The 25,203-nt window shown below is 43.8% G+C and overlaps 1 protein-coding gene across 2 annotated transcripts; it reads left to right on the forward strand.

Moving 5' to 3' along the window:
• Window positions 1-601: 601 nt before the first annotated feature.
• On the forward strand, window positions 602-25,203 carry COASY (Coenzyme A synthase). Of its 2 annotated transcripts, XM_040437064.1 has the most exons (11): window positions 602-729; window positions 2,838-3,508; window positions 6,832-7,046; window positions 9,600-9,731; window positions 13,955-14,144; window positions 15,508-15,572; window positions 15,718-15,802; window positions 19,646-19,743; window positions 20,573-20,719; window positions 24,699-24,861; window positions 24,894-25,203. In XM_040437064.1, the coding sequence occupies exons 2-10, from the start codon at window positions 2,851-2,853 to the stop codon at window positions 24,780-24,782; spliced, it is 1,674 nt and encodes a 557-aa protein (XP_040292998.1). In that variant the 5' UTR covers window positions 602-729; window positions 2,838-2,850; the 3' UTR covers window positions 24,783-24,861; window positions 24,894-25,203. The 2 variants fall into 2 exon arrangements, with proteins under 2 accessions (XP_040292998.1, XP_040292999.1); XM_040437065.1 differs by lacking the exons at window positions 24,699-24,861; window positions 24,894-25,203 and adding an exon at window positions 21,209-21,607 and having other exon boundaries at window positions 20,573-20,740.

Here is a 25,203-nt window from a genome sequence, read left to right on the forward strand (position 1 = left end):
GGCATTATAAAAGCTGGGGGCAGCAACAACAAAAAAATCCTACACTATGTGAGACATTATTTTAGCTGGCGGCCTACATGAGGACATTATTAAAGCTGGGGGCAGCAACAAAAAAAAATCCTACTCTATGGGGGACATTATTTTAGCTGGGGGACTACCATCCTGTGGGTGTTCTCAGACGGGTGAGTCTAAAAAATAACCGCCAATCAAATTCATCTATTTTTCATGTCAGTTTTTAACGGACATGAAAAACGGATGCAAAACGGACATTAAAAACGGACACACTGCCAGAAAATGTGTGTCCATTTTTAACAGACGTTTTTTTTTTCACTGTCCTGTGCATGAGGCCTTAGGCTGAAAATCCTGCAGGCAGATCAGCCTCAAAAACTCATCTACAAAAAGAACTGTCTGTGTGCGACTGTGGCTGTACCCTGCTTCTATCACGTGCTCTACTTTTGGACGCCGACAAAATGGCCGCCTCCTGATGGTTCACGGACAAAACCAGCAATGCTGTTGTTCTTCTCGTAACTGTCTGTCACGTGACCACGGTGCTGGCGTAGCTCAGCCCACTTTTGTCATTTTATATAAAGTTGTTGAAGGAAAAAATATTGAATAAGGTAGTCAGACCTGTCAAAGAGAGACGTGCAGAAGAGCCGGGAGGTGAAGGAAGAGGGGTACCCGGGGAATCTGGGCTACCTGGGGGCGGCGTGCTGGAGCAGTCACCTCTGTGTATGTATGATCAGTGTATGCTGGGCGCACATGCCGGGGTCCTTGCTGTGTATACTTCATGTGCATGCACCGTAATGTGTCATGGGATAAGAGGATCAGCTCTGCGGGATACCATGTAATAAGCTCACTGTGTGCACATTCAAGAAGTCTGCAGAACAATGTTATATTGCATCAGTGGATATTGTGAATGGACACTGTTTAGACAGCAATGGAATAAGAGAAAAACAATCATGACTGCTGGAGAGCTAGGGATTGCAGATCAGAATATAGCGGCTATATATATATATATATATATATATATATTGCAACCCAGCTCCCTGCAGATGTGATGCTTTCAGGTTTGCATGATTAAATGGCGCCTGGCTGCAGCTCTGGAACTTGTTTGCAAAGTATGGATGACTGTATGGTAATAGCCACACATCATCTTCAGGCGATAGGACGTTGTGGATGGCAGATCCCACCGGGTGATAGAGATCTGTTGTCGTCACCCCCTGCATGCATGGACCGTTGCTATACAAGGCCGCTTTCACACCGAATTTGATCAGTGATTGTTAGGGTACTTTCACACCAGCGTTTTAGTTTTCCGGTGTTGAGTTCCGTCATAAGGGCTCGATACCGGGAGAAAACGCTTCAGTTTTGTTCCCATTCATTGCCAATGGGAACAAAACTGAACAGAACGGAATGCACCAAAATGCATTCCGTTCCGTTTAGTTGCGTTCCCATACCGGAGAGCAAACCGCAACATGTAGTTTGCTTTCCGTCCTGGGATGCGAAGCAAGAAGGATTCGGCATGACCCCCAATGCAAATCAACAGGGACGGATCCGTTTTCTCTTTCAATAGAGTTCATAACGTATCCGTCTTGGCAATGTTAAAGATAATACAACCGGATCTGTTCATAACTAGTGTTGAGCGAACTTCTGTTTTAAATTCGGCGTCTAAAGTTCGGCTTCCGGTTAGCGGAGAATCCCGATATGGATTCCGAATTCCGTTGTGGTCCGTGGTAGCGGAATCAATAATCGTCCATTATTGATTCCGCTACCACGGACCACAACGGAATTCGGAATCCATATCGGGATTCTCCGCTAACCGGAAGCCGAACTTTAGACGCCGAATTTAAAACAGAAGTTCGCTCAACGCTATTCATAACGGATGCAGACGGTTGCATTATCAGTAACGGAAGCGTTTTTGATGAACCCTGCCGGATCCAGTAAAAACGCTAGTGTGAAAGTAGCCTAAGCCAGAACCAGAAGTGAAGCCTGTACATTTAATGGAAAGATCTGCACCTGTTCCGTGTTTTTGACCGGCACCTGGTTTTGGCTCACAATCACTGCTGAAAATCAGAGATCAAACACTGGAGGTCATTTACCAATATTTGTAAGGCAGTTTTTGACATAAAAAAAGTTGCAAGACCCTTCTGCAACTTTTTAAACGCCCATTCGACAATATTTTGTCGCATAGGTGTTTTTACACCGTCCTTGACACTTGTGAATGCCAGGGGCTGGGACTTTGGCACCGGCAAATTTACTACACCTGAAAACGGGCATAAAAGAGGAGTAAAAACTACAACGGTCACGGATTTCCAGAGGTAAACCTAATTTATCACGAGGAGAGCGCCTCGTCATATATTAGGGAAATCCTCTGGCAGCGCAGGGGGAAACAAAGAGCCGGAGTAAAAAAACTGGTCTGTGTAAATGACCCCCACTGACACTGTGAAAGTGACCGAACAGCCCAGGTAAAATCCAGTATATCGGTTAGAATGCAAAACATCTGCACAGGGCTTAAAAAAACATAATTTCAGGTAGAACTTCACAAGAGGAGTGCATGTTCCTGGAACCTCCTTGACATAGCCTATGGATAGAAGTGGTTCTTTTTCTAAAAGAAAAAAGTCCCATGTGACCTGCTTCATCGAAAGTTGTCACGTTGCAGCCATGGAAATGCATGCTACTTGATGCCCCTGTGATGTGAAGGCCACTTTTTGTACCATAGAAGTTGACTGCAAAGTCACGCTCTAATATAGAGGTTGATATAAATCTTGAGTAAAGTTGAATACAATACAACATAAAAAACATGTAATAATAAAGTTATTTCAATGTTTTTCTGTTTCAAGGTGATTTTCGGCAATGTCTGTCTTTCGTTCGGGGGTGCTGGTCTTAACATCTCCTCTCTCCGCCTTGTCTTTGAGATTGGCGCCTATTCTAGCCTCTGCAGCAAAAATTGTCCAAGATACCTTGTACATCCATCTCCAACCTGGGCTTCTACTGACTGATTCTTCTCAGCCCGCTTCCACCTACATCCCAGCAACCCAGGAAATCTGCAGCCTCATATCGAAGCTGTATTCTGATGCAGATCTCCATAGCAATCTGGATGTTCGTGTGCTTTTAACTAATATTAAAAACCAAAGCAACAGCCAGCACTTTCTTTCCTCTGTTCAGAACCTCTCTCATCCCCCAGAAGTGGTTCTCACGGACTTCCAGACTAGTGATGGTGGACAATATAACCCAGCTAAGCAGCAGCTGGAGAGATATGCAACTAACTGTTACAGTTGTAATCCTCACCTAGTATCAGTGTTATTGTACTCGGAGTATGGATTAGAAGATGATGGTATTAATTTGAAGGAAACAAATTGTGAAGGAAACCCTCTACAGAGTCACAGCAATGTTGTAGTTGGAGGCACCTTCGATAGGCTACATAATGCCCATAAAATCTTATTGAGTGTTTGTTGTTTGCTGTCAGAAAGGCGTCTTCTCATTGGTGTCGGGGACAAAGAACTGTTGGACAGTGAGTAGCCTCTTCATTATTTCTGACATTCTCTGTATGGAAGCCTAGTTAGATGCAAGCAATTGGACAGAAGTCCCTAAACTTGTGGTCCTGCAGTTTAGGTTCTGCAGCCCATCCTACAGAATATTAATATGGACAGCACTGCCATGTTATCGCTACTGCCTAGCAAACGATACAACAGAATCATTATGTAGATGAACAGGTGGTTCATGGCCATTTATGGTGCCAGGACCCTCATCAATGTGGTCATAATTCTCTACTGAAAACCAGGTAAGGGTACTTTCACACTAGCTTTTTCTTTTCCGGTGTCGAGTTCCGTCACAGGAGCTCAATACCGGGAAAAAAACCTGATCAGTTTTATCCTAATGCATTCTGAATGGAGAGCAATCCGTTCAGGATGCATCAGTTCATGCTGCAGTTTTCTCTTTGGCCAAAAATCCTGAATGCTTGCCGGAATGCCGGATCTGGCATTAATTTCCATTAAAATGTATTTTAATGGATTTGTCAGACTGATCCCCATCCGGATCCATCTGACAAATGCCATCCGTTTGGGTCCGGATTGTCGGATCTGGCAGGCAGTTCCGGCGACAGAACTGCCTACCGGAATCCTCTGCCGCAAGTGTGAAAGTACCCTAAAGAAGACACTAATTCAGGACATTGTTAGAGCTGCCAGAAACCCACCAATATGATCTTCTGACACTTATATTTGATGTGTTACAAGGTCCTATTGTGGGAACCCATACACAGCAGAGGAAAGTTGGCCCAACCCATCAACTATCTCATGTGTCGGGGTGTCCAGATATATTGGACTTCAACATGCCCCTTCTTTTATTCGCACAGGAGATAAGTCGCTGCCGAAGGTGCCTGGCAGCAGCTTATACACTTCCTCACATAATTGGCACATGTATGCTTAGCTGGGCTTGCACGTGTATGAAGGAACTGGGAAAAATGGCTGCTAGCCAATGGCTATTAAAGGTCTATGGGCACCTTAAAGAGATTGTCTCACTTAAGTAAACTGCATTTATCATGTAGATAAAGTTAATACAAGACACTTACTAATGTACTGTGATTGTCCATGTTGCCTCCTTTGCAGGGTTGATTCAGTTTTCCATCACATTATACACTTCTCTATGCAGGGATTACAGACATCGCTGCTCTTGGCAGATATGAGGTGGGTGGGATAGGAGCTACTAAGGCCCCGTTCACACGGGCGAGTTTTCCGCGCGGGTGCAATGCGTGAGGTGAACGCATTGCACACGCACTGAATCCAGACCCATTCATTTCTATGGGGCTGTGTACATGAGCACTGATTTTCACGTATCTTACTTCTTTAATCATGAGCTGCCGGCTAAAGAACCTGTGGTGACGTCACATCACATGGTCCATCACCGTGGTACTGTACTAAGCATTCTGTATTAAAGAATGCTATTATTTTCCCTTATAACCATGTTATAAGGGAAAATAATTACCTCTACACAACACCGAACCCAAACCTGAACTTCAGTGAAGAAGTTCGGGTCTGGGTACCACATTCAGTTTTTTATCACGCGTGTGCAAAACGCATTGCACCCACGCGATAAAAACGGAACGCAATCGCAGTCTAAAACTGACTGCAATTGCGTACCTACTTGCGCGGGTTTGCCGCAATGCACCCGGAACGCATCCGGACCTAATCCAGACACGCTTGTCTGCAAGTAGCCTAAGTATGTGGTTTGCTCATGCGCACTCCCCCGATTCTGACCACCAGAGAGGCCAGCACTTTTTTCCTATAGGCTTCTTTCACACAAGCGTGACGGATTGGCTCCGGATGCGTTCAGTGAAACTCGCACCATTTTGCAAGCAAGTTCAGTCAGTTTTGTCTGCGATTGCGTTCAGTTTTTTCTGCGCGAGTGCAATGCGTTTTTCACGCGCATGATAAAAAAAAAAAACTGAAGGTTTACAAACAACATTTTTTAGCAACAATCAGTGAAAAACGCATAGCACCCGCACTTGCTTGCGGATGCAATGCGTTTTTCACTGAAGCCCCATTCACTTCTATGGGGCCAGGGCTGCGTGAAAAATGCGTGAAAAACACAGCATGTTCTATATTCTGCAACGCAGAACTAATGCGTGAAAAAAAACGCTCATGTACACAGCCCTATTGAAATGAATGGGTCAGGATTCAGTGCGGGTGCTATGCGTTCACTCGCTCGTGTGAAAGGGGCCATAGTGTGAAAGCCTTGTATTAACTTTACCTACATGATAAATGGCATTTGCTGAAGTAAGGCTGAGTTCACACGGGGGCGTTGCGGGAAAAGGTGCGGGTGCGTTGCGGGAATATGCGTGATTTTTCTGCGCGAGTGCAAAACATTGTAATGCGTTTTGCACGCGCGTGAGAAAAATCGGCATGCTTGGGATCGGTTAAAAAAAATAAAATAATAATTTAACTCACCTTAATCCACTTGGTCGCGCAGCCCGGCATCTCTTCTGTCTTCATCTTAGCTGTGTGCAGGAAAAGGACCTGTGTTGACGTCACTCCGGTCATCACATGATCCATCACCATGGTAAAAGATCATGTGACGGACCATGTGATGACCGGAGTGACGTCATCACAGGTCCTTTTCCTGCACACAGCTAAGATGAAGACAGAAGAGATGCCGGGCTGCGCGAGCAAGTGGATTAAGGTGAGTTACATTATTTATTTGTTTTTTAACCCCTCCAGCGCTATTTTACTATTCATTCTGTATTCAGAATGCTGTTATTTTCCCTTTATAACCATGTTATAAGGGAACATGGTTTCGGATTTTTACGCTGCTGTTTTAAAACAAAATGCTTAAAACTTCTTTGACGCATTTTAGACGCCGATATTTCTGAAATGCTCTCCAGTTGCTATTTGGCAAGTATTTTGCAGGCCCGTATGCAGCCCGTATGCACCAAAGAAGACCCTGCATATCAGAGGCTGATTTCTCTATATTATTTCAGCTTGCTGTGTGTACATGGCCTTACAGTGAAGAGTTCATGTATGTGTCCTAATAGGTTTGTAGTGTGTGTTACAGGAGTCTGATGGAACGGGGACAGGTGGTACAGGCTTATGGACATTTTTAATTTGCTTAAAGTTTTTGCGTAATCTTTAGCTCATGTATCAGGCTATAGCAAAGCAAATGCTACTTCTTAAGTTGCAGATGAAAAAAAGGACAAGGCTGCTTTAGGTTATAGAGAACATAGCAGGAGCAAGTGAGCATTATTCCTGTCTTGAAGAACAGACACCTTACACCTCATGTATCCACTATCCTAGTGTTCTCAATCACTCTGTTAGTCTAACCTTTATTTCTTTAATTCTTCAGATAAGGTCCTGAAGGAGCTGATAGAGCCCTATGAACAGAGAGTAGAAAAATTGTCCCAGTTCCTGGTTGACGTGAAGCCTTCTCTTGAATATGACATCGTGCCTATTTCGGATCCCTATGGCCCTTCAATCACTGACCCAGACTTGACATGTATAGTTGTCAGCGAAGAGACCCAAAGAGGAGGACTGTCGGTGAACAAGAGACGTCTGGAAAATGTAATCCAAATGATCAAGATTCTATTCACTAAAAGAGCACATAATTGCTGTATTCTGAAGTTCAATCATATGGACTTACCTTATTTTATTAAGGGGTATTTCTAGGGGAAAAAAACACTTAGGGGGGAAGTTATCATTTGTGGTGTTTTTGTTGTCAGTTTTAAGTCTTCCTTTTATTTTGTGTCAAATTTATGAAGTGGCGCTCGGTTTTATCATCAAGTGTGATGTGGTTTCGCCACTGTCGGGGAAACTATGCAAGGAGGTTGCCTGGTGTGGAGAGGAGACTTTTTTTTAAAGTAGGTCATCATAATTGAGACATAACGCTGTTTCGATCTCTAATCCTCACCAACTTTTCACTCCTCTTCTGAAAGTGGCGAGGCTCACCAAATGTTGCAACATTTGACTAAATGACGCACAAGACATGACTTCTTGTGACATTTTTTTGCCACAGACTTGATAATTGTCCTCCTTAGTGCCTCTCCACATGATGTCTGACTGGTAGGGGTCCTCCCGCTGTGATTCTTCATGATCACAAGAATGGTGGTCCCATGTTCCCCTTTTTGAATAGAGTGGCAGTCAAGCTTGTCTACTGTCACTTTGGTCGTCTTTCTCCAGCAGTCCCAAAGAACCGGCTCAAACAGCAGTGAACATGCACAAACACTGTTTCACTTAAATATGGAACCCCTTCTTTCCCCACTGTTGTATTTAGTGGAAGCTCAAGTGGTTCGGACCCTTGCAGATCAGACACTTATCCCCCCTATCTTGTGGATAGGGTACAAGTGTTTACTCTAGCGAAAAAACCTTTAATACTTATTCATGGGGCCTCTCTACTTAGATACACAAATTATAAAGGCCATCATTTCCCAGTAAGCATATTTTGGTTGGGGCCTCTTTTCTATTAGGACATACAGTCTTTTATTTCTCAAATATGGGCGTACCCAAGATATCAAGTTAAAGGGTTTCTGTCATCAGAAAAATGGGTATTAACCTGGCTGACATTAGCGATGTGCTAATGTCAGTTGACCATAACTATATTAGTCCCATCTCACTGCGTGCCGCCGTTATTTAGAAAAACTAACTTTTATAATATGCAAATGAGCCTCCTGTTCCTAGAGGATTGACAGGGCTAGGCCAGGGAAATATCGCGCCTGCGCTGAATACGTCTCGGTGAGGAAGCCGGCTGCCGGCGAACGTCCTTCCCTCACTGCGCCTGCGCCGAATTCTGAACAAGATGGCGCAGGCGCGAGATTTCCCTGGCAGACAGGAGACCAACGCTGGCCTGGCCCTGTCAATCAAGTGTAGAAGGGCGTGGAAAGAGGTAAGCGAACAGAGCCTCTAGGAGTAGTTGTAACGCCCCCCCCCCTGCCCCTAGAGGCTCATTTGCATATTATAAAAGTTTTTTTTTTTTCTAAATAACGACAGCACATAGTGACATGGGACTTATATAGTTATGTTCAGCTGACATTAGCACATCGTTAATGTCAGCCAGGTTAATACCTATTTTTCTGATGACAGAAACCCTTTAAAGTACAGGGTGGCCCACAAAAACATAGCCCGCCTCCATTATCTCTCAATCAAACTGCCTAATAGTAAATCTGTCTTAGTTGCCATGTAGCAACCAATCACAGTTCGGCTTTCAGTTCCTACAGGGCTTTGAAAAAATTAAAGCTGAGATCTGATTGGTTGCTATGGTCAACTAAGACAGATTTACTATTAGGCAGTTTGATTTGGAGATATTGGAGGTGGGCTACTTTTTCGTGGGCCACCCCGTATAAAGTGGTGTACATTGATGCCGATGGAAGAGTGTATATGCTCCACAGTAGCGTCCCCTAGATAACAATTTGTTATCTTAATTGTGTTAAAATTAGAACATGTATTGGGCACAATCCTTCAAGCACCATTTGTGGGTCACACAATGATCTCCTAAGATGTCATAATTAGTGTTGAGCGAACTTGTGTTTTAAGTTCGGCGTCTAAAGTTCGGGTTATCGAAGAATCGCGTTATGGATTCTGCTACCAGGGACCATAACGGAATTTAGAATCCATAACTCGATTCTTCGATAACCCAAACTTTAGACGCCAAACTTAAAACACAAGTTCGCTCAACACTAGTCATAATGCAGAAAAGGGCAGTGATGACTCTCAGAAGACCTGACTGAAAAACAAAGTACAAGCCCATGACATATGCAGTGAGCGCCGCAAAGAAGGCACATACAGCCTGTCATGTGAGCTTTGGTGGCCAATCAGTCAGGAAAAAAAGGTAGCTGCATTAAGGGGTTGGCCACCATTTGGGGTATTTTTTGTCAAACAAAACACCCTACTATCTCCTGGCAGACATGCTCCCCAGCCTCAGCTACCTCGCTCGGGTTCCCCGCTGTCAACCTCTAATTTGTCACTGCTGCAGCCAGCGAGGGACCAGAGAGAGGCAGCTGAGGCTGGGGAGCAAAGAGCCAGGACCCAAGCAGGGGGAACAGGTAAATTTGCTTTTGTTTGTAAGTCTGCCCAGGAAGAAGGATTCTATTGTAACATATATTACTGTGTTGTGTCCTTCAGGGGCTCGATGAGCTGACCATCCATCAGATCCATCTGGTAACAGACCCACAACATTCTGAAAATGAAGAGGAGAAAATAAGCTCTTCTAGCTTCAGGAACAGGCTGCTGGGAACTCTGCTGAAGATTCCAGCTGTAAGAATCCTCCTTTCAGTTTTGGTATTTCAAGAAACGATTCTAGGTGATTGTTTCACATGTCCTTTGGCGTTTCTCTGTGGAGTGTACAGTAGATCCATGTAAAGAGAAGGCAGCTTTTCACTGCCTTAGGCCTCATGCACACGACCGTTGTGTGTTTTGCGGTCCGCAAAACACGGATGGCGTCCATGTGCATTCCACAATTTGCGGAACGGCATGGACAGCCATTAATATAAGTGCCTATTTTTGTGCGCAAAACGCGGACAAGAATAGGTCAGGTTATTTTTTTATTTTTTTTTGGACCACGGAACGGAGCAACGGATGCGGACAGCACACGGAGTGCTGTCCGCATCTTTTGCGGCCCCATTGAAGTGAATGAGTCCGCATCCAAGCCGCAAAAACTGCGGCTCGGATGCGGGCCAAAACAACGGCCGTGTGCATGAGGCCTTATCTGAATTCAATGGATCGCTCTCCCAACACTCATGAACAAGGCTCTGGTCATGTCTGTGTCATGGTTTCTATTACGGTCACACGACAGACACCAGTGGTGCCAGGTGAACCCTGCAACGAGGTACATTGCGATGTCTGTTGTGATTTTGTGATTTATAGTGCTACAAGCTGCACTGTCTTTTCTGTCAAATATGACAGAATCTGTGGTGGAGGCTCCAAGTGTGTTAACAGTGCAGATGTGAACGTAGTCTATGGGCTAAGTCCATGATTGTATCTATGTTGGAGCCTCCACCAGAGGTTCCATAGTTTTTGCATGCTGCGCTATATATATATATATTTTTTCCTTCAAAAGGACGGACTTTATAAGTTAACCTCTTGCCGCCACACTAACGCCGATAGGCGTCAGTACGGCGGCACTCTCAGGTCTCAGCGACGCCTATTGGCGCCATCTCGTGAGACCCGAGATTTCGCGTGATGCGCGCGCGTTCACAGCGGCGCGCAGCTCTGAAGTTAATCTACAGCCTGCCAGCGCTGATCATTCGCTGGCAGGCTGTAGATGTTTAAAAAATCGCATCAGAAAGGTATATTAGACGCTGTTTTGTTAACAGCGTCTGATATACCTGCTACCTGGTCCTCTGGTGGTCCCTTTTGCTTGGATCGACCACCAGAGGACACAGGCAGCTCTGTAAGTAGCACCAAGCACCACACTACACACACCCCCCCCCGTCACTTATTAACCCCTGATCACCCCATATAGACTCCCTAATCACCCCCCTGTCATTGATCACCCCCCTGTAAGGCTCCATTCAGACGTCCGTATGTGTTTTGCGGATCCGCAAAACACGGACACCGGCATGTGCTTTCCGCATTTTGCGGATCCGCACATTGCCAGAAATATATAGAAAATGCCTTTTCTTGTCCGCAATTCCGGATCCGAGCGGGACAAAGTCTGTCCCCATAGAAATGAATGGGTCCGCAATTCCGTTCCGCAAAATGCGGAACAAAATTTTGCGGAACAAAATTGCGGACGTGTGAATGGGACCTAGGGATCCCTTATCACCGCCAGTTAGTTAGCTACTTGTTAGGTAGTTAGCGCCCAGCCCAGCGCACCGCAGTCACTGATTAGTCGCTGATTAGCGTCATCGCTGTCGCTAATCAGCACTAGTACTATATAGTATCTGTAAGTGATCAAGACTGATCGCAATCAGATCTATATCAGTACATTAGGGTCACCTTAGGCTCTACAAAAAACGCAGTGTTCGCCTGATCAGGCCTGATCTTGTGCCCACACTTGCGTTCAGTCCGCCCCACCGCAGTGACAGAAATTATTATTTTTTCTGATCACTGCAAAAACACCGTAAAATCGCTGCGACGCTATAAAGATCACTTTTGAGGGGCATGGTGAGTTCATAGAAGATTTTTTTGGCACAAGTTAGCGGAAATTGATTTTTGTTTTTTCTTACAAAGTCTCATATTCCACTAACTTGTGACAAAAAATAAAATCTTACATGAACTCACCATACCCCTCACGGAATCCAAATGCGTAAAAATGCCCTGTAAAATCCTAAAGGTACTCATTGGAATTTGGGCCCCTTTGCGCATCTTGGCTGCAAAAAAGTGTCACACATGTGGTATCACCGTACTCAGGAGAAGTAGGGCAATGTGTTTTGGGGTGTATTTTTACATATACCCATGCTGGGTGAGAGAAATTTCTCTGTAAATTGACAACTTTGTATAAAAAAAATAGAAAAAGTTGTCATTTACAGAAATATTTCTCGCACACAGGATGGGTATGTGTGAAAAGACACCCCAAAACACATTGCCCTACTTCTCCTGAGTACGGTGATACCACATGTGTGACACTTTTTTGCAGCCTAGGTGCGCAAAGGGGCTCAAATTCCAATGAGTACCTTTTTAGGAGGGCATTTTTAGACATTTGGATTCCAGACTTCTTCTCACGCTTTAGGGCCCCTAAAATGCCAGGGCAGTATAAATACCCCACAAGTGACCCCATTTTGGAAAGAAGACACCCCAAGGTATTCCGTGAGGGGCATGGCGAGTTCATAGAAGTTTTTTTTTTTTTGGCACAAGTTAGCGGAAATTGTTTTTTGTTTTTTTTTTTGTTTTTTTTTTTGTTTTTTCTTACAAAATCTCATATTCCACTAACTTGTGACAAAAAATAAAATCTTACATGAACTCGCCATACCCCTCACGGAATACCTTGGGGTGTCTTCTTTCCAAAATGGGGTCACTTGTGGGGTATTTATACTGCCCTGGCATTTAAGGGGCCCTAAAGCGTGAGAAGTAGTTTGGAATCCAAATGCGTAAAAATGCCCTGTGAAATCCTAAAGGTACTCATTGGAATTTGGGCCCCTTTGTGCACCTAGGCTGCAAAAAAGTGTCACACATGTGGTATCGCCGTACTCAGAAGAAGTAGGGCAATGTGTTTTGGGGTGTATTTTTACATATACCCATGCTGGGTGAGAGAAATATCTCTGTAAATGACAACTTTAAAAAAAAAATTATACAAAGTTAGCAATTTACAGAGATTTTTCTCTCACCCAGCATGGGTATATGTAAAAATACACCCCAAAACACATTGCCCTCCTTCTCCTGAGTACGGTGATACCACATGTGTGACACTTTTTTGCAGCCTAGGTGCATAAAGGGGCCGAAAGTCCAACGAGTACCTTTAGGCTTTACAGGGTTGCTCACAATTTAGCCCCGCCCAAAATGCCAGAACAGTAAACACACCCCACAAATGACCCCATTTTGGAAAGTAGACACCCCAAGGTATTCACTGAGGGGCATAGTGAGTCCGTGGGAGATTTTTATTTATTTTTTGCCAAAAGTTAGCAGAAATGGAAACTTTATTTTTTTTCCTCAGAAAGTGTCATTTTCCGCTAATTTGTGAAAAAAAATTAAATCGTACATGAACTCACCATGCCCCTCCGCGAATACTTTGGGGTGTCTTTCTAAAATTGGGTCATTTGGGGGGTATCCTGGCATTCTAGCACCTCAAGAAACATGACAGGTGCTCAGAAAGTTTGTAAACGCTATAACTTTTGCGCAAACCAATAAATATACACTTATTGGATTTTTTTTTTTATCAAAGACATGTAGCACAATAAATTCTGACACAAACTTGTATAGAAATGTAATTATATTTGAACAATTTTACCAGAAAAAGTTAAAAATACACTTTTTTGGAGAAAATTGCGGTCTATTTTGATTAATATCAGAAAAACGAAAAATGTCAGCAGCAATCAAATACCACCAAAAGAAAGCTGTATTTGTGAGAAGAAAAGGAGGTAAAATTCATTTGGGTGCCAAGTTGCATGACCAAGCAATAAACCGTTAAAGTTGTGAAGTGCCGATTTGTAAAACAGGGCCTGGTCACTAGGGGGGTATAAACCTGTGGTCCTTAAGTGGTTAATGGGCTCTGTTGATCAATTGCATTATAACTGAAACCACAATGCAGATGTGAACAGAGGCTTGTGCAGTAAGATTGTAATCTGCTGCACTGTTACACTCATTACACTTAGCAATCTGATGGCTTCTAGCATAAGGTCCCAGCTACTGCAAAAACCTTTAAGTTGTATAGTGCGTGTACTTTATAATTGCGCGTAAGCATATAACCTTATTAATTTGTATCCTGAATGCTGGTGTCTTAGAACGAGGGAGGTCATGGGGGCCTAAAAATCATGAGTACCCTGTAGTCGGACATCTTATAGATTCCTGAGGTGATATACAATGGAATATTTTTTCTGTAGATGAACCCCAGAATCCCTTCCCGGCCTTATGTCATCGGTCTAACAGGAGGCAGCGGCAGTGGAAAGTCTTCTATTGCAAAGAGACTGGAGAAGCTGGGAGCTGCTTTAATAGACTGTGATAAGTTGGGACACCAGAGTTACAAGCTTGGAGGACCAGCCTACCAGCAAGTTATAGATGAGTTTGGCTCAGGTATGTTGAATAATATTATATAAGTCTGTCCATAGAAACTCTTGGGTCATATTAGAAGCTTTCCATATTTTGGTTTAATTGGTTGTAGTTTCTGTCACCACTAGACACCAAAATAGTCCTTGATGTGACTGTACTAGTCGGCTACTTAACTTTAAGGCTGGGTTCACACGGGCGCTGCGGGAAAATGTGCGGGTGCGTTACGGGAACACCCGCGATTTTTCCGCACGAGTGCAAAACATTGTAATGCGTTTTGCAGTCGCGTGAGAAAAATCGCGCATGTTTGGTACCCAAACCCGAACTTCTTCACAGAAGTTCGGGCTTGAGATCGGTGTTCTGTAGATTGTATTATTTTCCCTTATAACATGGTTATAAGGGAAAATAATTGCACTCTGAATACAGAATGCATAGTAAAACAGTGCTGGAGGGGTTAAAAAAAATAAAATAATAATTTAACTCGCCTTAGTCCACTTGATCGCGTAGCCCGGCATCTCCTTCTGTCTCCTTTGTTGAACAGGACCTGTGGTGAGCATTAATTACAGGAACAGGACCTTTGACGTCACTCCGGTCATCACATGATCCATCACCATGGTAAAAGATCATGTGACGTACCATGTGATGACCGGAGTGACGTCATCAAAGGTCCTGTTCCTGTAATTAATGCTCACCACAGGTCCTATTCAACAAAGGAGACAGAAGGAGATGCCGGGCTACGCGATCAAGTGGACTAAGGTGAGTTCAATTATTTTTTTTAACCCCTCCAGCGCTGTTTTACTATGCATTCTGTATTCAGAATGCTATTATTTTCCCTTATAACCATGTTATAAGGGAAAATAATAATGATCGGGTCTCCATCCCGATCGTCTCCTAGCAACCGTGCGTGAAAATCGCACCGCATCCTCACTTGCTTGCGGATGCTTGTGATTTTCACGCAGCCCTATTCACTTCTATGGGGCCTGCGTTGCGTGAAAAACGCTGAATATAGAGCATGCTGTGATTTTCACGCAACGCATAAGTGATGCGTGAAAATCACCGCTCATGTGAACAGCCCCATAGAAATGAATGGGTCGGTATTCAGTGCGGGTGCAATGCGTTCACCTCCCGCATCGCATCCGTGCGGAATACTCGCCCGTGTGAAAGGGGCCTAAGAGGTTTTCTGGTCCTTTGTGTGTAATGGACAGAGCTGGTTACTGCAGTGCGGCTCCCATTCACTTAATTGGGAGCAGCTTGCAGTAACCAGTTCTGTCTACTACACACAGTGGAAGAAGTGGGGTGTCACACGCCCGCAGATCACATATTGATGGCCTTTTCTTAGAATAGGCCATCAGTATAATAAGACCATTGAACATATATCATTTATTTCCAGATATCGTCTGTGAAGATGGCACCATAGACAGGAGAGCTCTTGCGAGCAAGGTGTTTGGCAAGAAGGTGAATCACGTTTTTACTGCATGTTGTGATCTTCATGATCACCGGCTTTGTACTGTAGATATTTGTCAGACTTCTGGTCATTTTGATTAAACAACATTACATAGTGAAGTTTCATATTTTAATACTAGGCTTTTATCGCTTGTAGGACCAATTAAAGCGTCTGACAGACATTGTGTGGCCAGCAATAGCAGCTCTCGCCAAAGAGGCTGTGGAAGAAGCTGCTGCGAACGGTAACTTCTGTATTCATTTAAGCCTATATAGTTTTGCAGTCTTCAGGTGCCTAGCAGATAATGTCAGTATGATATGTCAACCCTTTATATTAAGGTGACCCCCCCCCCCTTGACCACTTAGCAGTTCTACCTGCTGGAAGCTCAGAGGCTTCTGCTTGCATAGATATTACCATCTCTTAATATTAAATGGGGTTCTTGCCATCAAAATTTTCTGAACTGTTTTACAAGAGAAGTCTGTCTGTTCTGATTTCTAATCCGTACTAATGTAGCAAGTGAGATAACTTTCAATACTGATAGATTTACCATAGGGCTACATTGCAACCTTCATGTTGTGTGACCAAAGTTGCCATGTAGCCTTAAAGGGGTTATCCGAGTTAATAAAAAAAAAAAAAAAAAAACTCTTAAAATCCATCAGGATATACATATAATTCGGTTAAGCTAGATTTCATCAAGTTAAAACCCATATTTACACCTTTTCATGGTTCTGTCATTGCTGTGTTTACATGCTGAAGTACATGCTGAGGGGGCGTATAACAACAAAGCCTGAGCTCTGCCTCATGAATATTTCTGGGCGTGAACAACCTGACCTTTCCTTCACCCTGCTCTGCACTTTGCATAAAAACAAAAACAAACATGATCATCTCCTAGCTCACACTGGCAGAAGATCTTCCTGTCACATTGCAGCTAGAGATGGGAAGTTCGGATCTTTTTTATGAATCGGTTCATTTGAATCAGTTCATTCAAAAGAACCGATTCATGAATCGGATCTTCGGTTCACTTCCTGAGCCGGCAGAAGCAAGTGAACTGAAGATCAATGCGCATGCTCAGCTCATCGAATCTTCGGTTCACTTGCTGAGTCGGCTCTCAAGTGAACCGAAGGTTAGGAGGGACTCACTCCTGGCAAACACAGCTCTGCTGCAGTGAATGCCGTGGAGCAGACTGTGATGTAGTGGCTATAGTTATTGTAGGGACTCAGATAATTGTCTGAGAGTTTATTAGTTAAAAGAATCGTGTCACCGAGTCCCTACCAGACTTCCTGCTATGCTACACTGCTGCATGCACCCTGTACACACATAGCTCTGCTACATGCTATACTACACACCCTGTACACACACAGCTCTGCTACATGCTATACTACACACCCTGTACACACACAGCTCTGCTACATGCTATACTACACACCCTGTACACACACAGCTCTGCTACATGCTATACTACACACCCTGTACACACACAGCTCTGCTACATGCTATACTACACACCCTGTACACACACAGCTCTGCTACATGCTATACTACACACCCTGTACACACACAGCTCTGCTACATGCTATACTACACACCCTGTACACACACAGCTCTGCTACATGCTATGCTACACACCCTGTACACACACAGCTCTGCTACACGCTATGCTACACACCCTGTACCCACACAGCTCTGCTACACGCTATGCTACACACCCTGTACACACACAGCTCTGCTACACGCTATGCTACACACCCTGTACACACACAGCTCTGCTACACGCTATACTACACACCCTGTACACGCACAGCTCTGCTACATGCTATACTACACACCCTGTACACACACAGCTCTGCTACATGCTATACTAATGCCCCCCCCTGCTGCCGGAGAAGATATCGCCTCGGCTCTGGTATGTACTGCACATGGGCGATCGCATACCAGAGCCGAGGCAGTGTGAGAAGAGCTGGAGAGGGGTGGGCACCAGAGGCTCTGAGCCGAGGCAGTGTTAGAAGAGCTGGAGGGGGGAGGGCACCAGAGGCTCTGACGTTTCGTTTACAGAGCCTGGCCACTCCCTCAAGCAGGGAGAAGCCTGTAAACGAAACGTCATCAGCAGAGCAGGCTTGCTGACGTCGGGGGTCACATGACCCTGAACTGAACTGGCCAAATAGTAATAGATAGGTTATGAAAGCGATTTTAAGAATCTTTCACTGGTCTACAATAAATGCAATTAGAATAGATTTATTTAAGTCGGATAACCCCTTTAAGCTTGCCATACACATTAGATACTTTCCAGCTGAACTTGCCAATTTTGGTGGGATTGGCTAATCTAATGTGTATGGTGGACCCTATCCCAACGCCAGGTGTTGGGGGAAGATAAGGATGGGGCATGTTGGTTTTCTGCTACCCAATCCTTTTGTTCTTGGGGAGACAAGCTAAGGAGTCTGTCAGGGGCTCCATCCTCCCCTTCCTACTGAGAACATATGCATGCTCAGCCAAAGCTGCCTTTAACCTTTTTTTTTACCATTAACGTATACTGATCATTGACATTTTTTGTCACATCATAACAACAATCTCAATGTAAACTCAGATTTATTCAGTTTGATGAGAGATTACTTTGATTTGACGTCAAACGGCCTATTGCATTCTGTCCCTGCTTAAAGGGAACATGTCATCAGAAAATGACCTGCTGTTTATATTACTTTTTTATGTTTAAAGGGGTTGTCCGGGTTCAGAGCTGAACCCGGACATACCCTTATTTTCACCCCGGCAGCATCCCTGAGCCTAGCATCGGAGCATCTCATGCTCCGATGCGCTCCCTTGCCCTGCGCTAAATCGCGCAGGGCACGGGCTCTTTTGTTTTCAATAACACACTGCCGGCCGGAAACTTCCGCCCGGCAGTGTGTTCGGTGATGTCACCGGCTCTGAGGGGCGGTCTTTAGCTCTGCCCTAGCCGTTTTACTGGCTAGGGCAGAGCTAAATCCCGCCCATCAGTGCAGGTGACGTCACCGGGGTTCCTGGCAGCCCCATGGAGAGCCCCGATACGTCACCGGAACTCCTAAAAATGCCTTTGCCCTGCGCAATTTAGCGCAGGGCAAAGAAGAGCATCGGAGCATGAACTGCTCCGAAGCTCATGTCAGGGGGGCTGCCGGGGTGAAAATGGAGGGATGTCCGGGTTCAGCTCTGAACCCGGACAACCCCTTTTAATAGATTTTAAATTATTGTTTATGTTGTTATTTTTCATTTTCCATGTTACTTTTTACATTTAAACTAAAACCAAAAATCCTGCAGCGTTTGCACTGGAAACTATGTCTAATAATTAGCGCCACTTTTTGGTTTGTACAGATCACTTTACTGCAGTTAACTCATTCTAATCCTGACTGTAATGATATCACCTCTGTGTATAGATAAGACAGGATCCACCATTCACAATAGGTGATTGTCAAATCTTATCTATTCTTTCCTTGTACAATGACCTCTGTACAGGTCACAGAGCATGCCTAGAAAACTCTCCCGAAGAGGTCAATGAGGTCCCCTCCTGACCATTGTGTCTATGGCCCATAGGGCTGCCATAAAGCATTTTTAATATTGTGTAAATGCTGATAAGAACATCTCAGGCAAGATGGCCGCCCCCATAATAAATAAATATACATTCAGAAAATCAAAACAGAAAAAAAGGAGATGTATTACTATCTGGTTTTAACTGGCAGATAAAAATTTTGGTGACATATTTCCTTTTAAGATATCTTCTCACTACAAGCAGCTACAGCTATGTTCACATCAAGCAGCTGGCACATACAGAACCATATCTATTGGATCCCAATGTCCTGATGTATCCCAAAAGAGTGTTCAATTATGCTACTTATTACTAAGGCAACCTGGAAAAAATATTTGTTTGTTTTTTAATTCTGATCCTGTAGGCAATGTCACTCCCATACATTAGAGGTATCCGTGGAGAAATACTGTTAATATATGCAGAGCCTCAAATGTGATGCCTGTGCTGTGATGTGATTTGATTGGGTTGTCCATAACCACTCGGGAGAGATAAATACATGGTGGTTATTACAATGACACTAAAGCTGCTATTTTAATCAAGGTATATTGGTTTGTGTGATGGATGCTGCTGTTCTCCTGGAGGCCGGGTGGAATGAGATGGTTCATGAGGTGTGGACAGTCATCATACCGGAAAAAGAGGTAAGAGTAAAGTTAGTAATATGACGGGTTCTGTTTACTTTATATGGGGCACTGTAACTCTATGTGCACACACATCGCCCCCCAAGTGGTAGCTACAGACCGCCAAATTAAAAGGGTTTTCCAAGACTTTAATACTGATGACCCATCCTCAGGATAGGTCATCAGTATCTGATTGGTGGGGGTTCGACACCCAGGACCCCCGCCTATTAGCTGTTTGAGAAAGCATCGGCGCTCCTGTGAGCACCGCAGCCTTCTCTGTGCTTACGAAGAACAGTGTCATACGCTGAATAGCGGCTGTGCTTGGTGTCGCGCTCAGCCCCATTCGCTTAAATGGGGCTGAGCTGCTCCTAGGCCACATGAACATGTCGTCACTTGCCTAGGGAAAAGCTGTGAGAAGACCACAGCGCTACTGCAAGGTGTCGGACCCCCACTGATCACATACTGATGGATAGGTCATCAGTATTAAACTCTTGAAAAAAAAAAACTTTAATACTCCAAAAGAGTAATGATTTGGCTTTGTTTGTTTCCCACTGCATTGGTGGGAAGTTTTCAGTCTGTATGTAAAATACAAGTTAATATATAATTAGTTCTCAATATGTAACTTTGGCACCAGCCTCCACACTTTGAAACCATGCCAGCTTGCCTTCCAGCAGTGTGCAAGTTGAAGACCAACCCACCTAGTCTGATCTTGTATCAATTAACAATTCTGACATCGTGTATAAATGCCTTAATTTTGGCATGTTGCTTTTAGAGTCAAAAAATTGTTAATAATAACCTGTGTCCCTTTTGAAAGCTGAACACCCTATCTCCTCTGTGTTGGTTACTTTAGGCTATTTCCCGTATAACGAATAGAGATGGTGTCAGTGAGGAAGCTGCTAAGAACAGACTGGCAAGCCAGATGTCCAACAGTGAGCGGGTGGAGGCATCAAATGTTGTTCTGTCCACACTTTGGGAGCCAGAGATAACTCAGAAACAGGTAATATGTGTGGTGGGTTAGGCTACTTTCACACTTGCGTTCCGAGCGGGTCCGTCTGTTGTCTGCACAGACGGATCCGCTCCTATAATGCAGACGTTTTGGATCCGTTCAGAACGGATCCTTCTGCATTATAACTTAGAAAAAATTCTAAGTGTGAAAGTAGTTCAGACGGATCCGTCCAGACTTTACATTGAAAGTCAATGGGGGACGGATCCGTTTGAAGATTGAGCCATCTTGTGTCATCTTCAAACGGATCCGTCCCCATTGACTTACATTGTAAGTCTGGACGGATCCGTTTGCCTCCCCACGGCCAGGCGGACACCCGAATGCTGCAAGCAGCGTTCAGGTGTCCGCTTGCTGAGGGGAGCGGAGGCTGAACGCTGCCAGACTGATGCATTCTGAGCGGATCCGCGTCCACTCAGAATGCATTAGGGCAGTACGGATGCGTTCGGGGCCGCTTGTGAAACGCTAGTGTGAAAGTAGACTTAGAACGATCCATTAGAAGGCGAACTATATGCAAAATGTGGTGTAATTTATTAGTATAAAGTCCTTCTACCGTGCATGAGCTCAGCTGTGGTCATGTCTGTCCTCATATTGACTTAAGTAGAGTAGTGAAAATTTGCAATAAAATCTGCAACCAATGTATTTTTACGGATTTTGCTATGGATTACCCATAGCCAATGTGGATTTTAACTGAAGGAGGTGTTTTTTGGCGCTGCAGAGGTTTGTCAGATAAGGTGCCACATTAAAGTGAATGTTAAAGGGGTTGTCCCAAGATTTTAAACATCTGCCGTAACCACAGAGTAGAGGATAAACATCTGGGTGGTAGTGGTCCAGCTGCTGGGACTGTCACTGTTCACAAGAACGGGTGAGCATGCACTCTGCTGCTCCATTTATTCTCTGTAGGTGGCCAGGATCAGCACTTAGATGACCTACCCACCTAACCATAGAATAGGTCCTTAATATCAGATAAGTGGGGGTCTGACACCCAGTATACCCACCGATCAGCTGTTACTTGCAGCCGCAGATCCAGGAGTTATACAGTGTATGGAGCCAGAACTCCACAGCTGCGTACACAGTGTAGTGGCCATTTTACAGGTAATGCAGCTCAGCTCACATTCACTTGAATACGAGTATCAACTGCAGTATTTGAAAATTGGCTACAGAAAGTCAGACTCTTTCACTTTTTTAACATTTTGTTATGTTATGTCATTCTGCACTCTGTACCCCTTAATGAGTAAGTAATAACATAATTTTAGCAAATGTGTTAAAAGGGAAAATGTTAAATTCGACCATAAGTATTCAGACCCTTTGCTATGACACTTGAAATTTAGCTCTGGTGGCCTCCCATTTTTCTTGATCATCTTTGAGATGTTTCTAGACCTTGATTGGTGTCCACCTGTACAAAATTCAGTGACTTGTTTTGGAAAGACAAAGCCATGTATATAGCTGACAATACATATCAGTAATCGGGGGGAAGAACTGCCTTGGTAAGAAGAATGCGCAAAAAAGCACATAAAGGACTCTCAAACTGTGAGAAACAAAATTCTCTGGTCTGATTAAACCAAGATTGAACGTTTTGGCCTCAATTCTAAGCATCATGTTTGGAGGAAACCAGGCACTAAACATGACCTGCCCTATAACATCCCTACAGTGAAGCATGCTGGTGGCAGCATTAGGGCTCATGCACACGACCATGGTCGTCTTTGCGGTTTGCAAATTGTGGATCCACAAACCAGCCGTGTGTGTTCCGCATTTTACTGAATGTCCTGAGCTTTATAGAACGGTCATATCTGTGTCTGTAAAATGGACAAGAATAGGACATTGTCTATTTTTAATTTTTAATTTTGCTGTGCCACAAAACAGACATATGGATGCGGACATCACACGGGTGTGCTGTCCGCACCTTTTGCGGCCCCATTGAAGTGAATGGGTCCGCATCAGACCTGAAAAAAAAAATGCTGATTGGATGTGGACCAAAAATAAGTTTGTGTGCATGAGCCCTTATGCTGTGGAGGTGTTTTTCAGCAGCTGGGACAGAGCGGCTGGTCAGGGTTAAGGGAAAGCTGAATTGAGCAAAGTGCAAAGATGTTCTTAATGAAAACCTGATCTAGACCTCAGAATGGGCCTAAAGTTTACCTTCAAAGGCAATGACCCTAAGAACACAGCCAAGACAACACAGTGGCTTAGGGACAATTCTGTGAAAGTCCTTGAGGTGACCAGCCAGAGCCCTGGATTGAACCCAATCGAAGATCTCTAGAGAGATCTTAAAATAGCTGGCCACCGATGGTCCCCATTTAAGGCTCATTTTGCATTCCACAAAGTGCAGATCCGCAAAACACAGATACCGGCCGTGTACAGTACAGACCAAAAGTTTGGACACACCTTCTCATTCAAAGAGTTTTCTTTATTTTCATGACTATGAAGGCATCAAAACTATGAATTAACACATGTGGAATTATATACATAACAAACAAGTGTGAAACAACCGAAAATATGTCATATTTTAGGTTCTTCAAAGTAGCCACCTTTTGCTTTGATTACTGCTTTGCACACTCTTGGCATTCTCTTGATGAACTTCAAGAGGTAGTCCCCTGAAATGGTCTTCCAACAGTCTTGAAGGATTTCCCAGAGATGCTTAGCACTTGTTGGCCCTTTTGCCTTCACTCTGCGGTCCAGCTCACCCCAAACCATCTCGATTGGGTTCAGGTCCGGTGACTGTGGAGGCCAGGTCATCTGGCGCAGCACCCCATCACTCTCCTTCATGGTCAAATAGCCCTTACTTTCAAAGTTTTCCCAATTTTTCGGCTGACTGACTGACCTTCATTTCTTAAAGTAATGATGGCAACTCGTTTTTCTTTACTTAGCTTCTTTTTTCTTGCCATAATACAAATTCTAACAGTCTATTCAGTAGGACTATCAGCTGTGTATCCACCTAACTTCTCCTCAACGCAACTGATGGTCCCAACCCCATTTATAAGGCAAGAAATCCCACTTATTAAACCTGACAGGGCACACCTGTGAAGTGAAAACCATTTCAGGGGACTACCTCTTGAAGCTCATCAAGAGAATGCCAAGAGTGTGCAAAGCAGTAATCAAAGCAAAAGGTGGCTACTTTGAAGAACCTAGAATATGACATATTTTCAGTTGTTTCACACTTGTTTGTTATGTATATAATTCCACATGTGTTAATTCATAGTTTTGATGCCTTCAGTGTGAATCTACAATTTTCAGTCATGAAAATAAAGAAAACTCTTTGAATGAGAAGGTGTGTCCAAACATTTGGTCTGTACTGTACATTCTGCATTTTGTGGAACACACAGGGCCAGTGCTATATAGAGATGCCCATTCTTGTCTGCAATCGCAGACAAGAATAGGACATGCTACATATTTGCGGGGCTATGGAACTACAGATGCAGACAGCACACGGTGTGCTGTACGCATTTATTGCAGTCCTATTGAAATTGCAGTCCTATTCAATGTCAGTTTGCAGAATGGATGCAGACCTGTACAAACGGCCGTCTAAATGAGCCCTTAACCTTATAGAAATGATCTGCAAAGAAGAATGGCAGAAAATCCCCAAATCCAGACATGCAAACCTTGTGGCATCATACCCAAGAAGACTGGAGGCAGTAATCGCTGCCAAAGGTGCTTCAACTAAGTCCTGAGTAAAGGGTCTGAATACTTGTGTCAATGTGATATTTTAATTTTTCCTTTTCGATAAATTAAAAAAAGCTTTCACTTTGTTATTATACGGTACTAAGTGCAGAAAGATGGGGACAAATATTTTTTATTTTAGCACAAGGCTGTTGTGAAAAAGTGAAAGGGTGTGAAGACTTTCTGAATGCACTGTATCCTATGGATAGGTCATCATGATCTTTTTCCCTGAAAATACCTTTAACCCTGGGCATCTATGCAGTATTACCTTGATGATTAGTGAGTGTATACAATATCTTACTTGAGTTTTTGTACCATCTAGATCCAGAAGGCCTGGGATCTTCTCCAACAGCGGATCAACCCAGACTTTTCCAATAACAAGCCCTTACTAAAATCAAGATTTTAACCTTGCTATCTTCAAAGATTTTGCTGCAGGGGAATCTAGGAAATGTGTGTGTTGGGGCCCAGCAGAAATCGCATGCCTTATCATAAAATGTAGAATTTTTATCTCTTCACAATTCCATTGGTGTAGACATCATTGTAATGTGTTGTGTCTGGACAGAGCAATGTTCTCATTTGTGCTGTAATATTCCAAATGCCCATACACATTCATTCACTTTTTATGTATTCTACATTACATCGCCATCTAATGATATTCATGAAATTGAATTGTACTCCTCTGGATGAGTCTTCAGTTATTGATTTCATTCTTATAATCTTGGCTTATCATGTCAGAATAAAGTGATAAGTATAATTTTTAAAATAATTATTTTTTCTTGCTTACGGCGTATCTGATTATTTGTAGATGTACATACATAATAAAGTGG

This window comes from Bufo bufo, chromosome 6, assembly GCF_905171765.1.
Source record: "Bufo bufo chromosome 6, aBufBuf1.1, whole genome shotgun sequence".
NCBI lineage: Eukaryota > Metazoa > Chordata > Amphibia > Anura > Bufonidae > Bufo > Bufo bufo.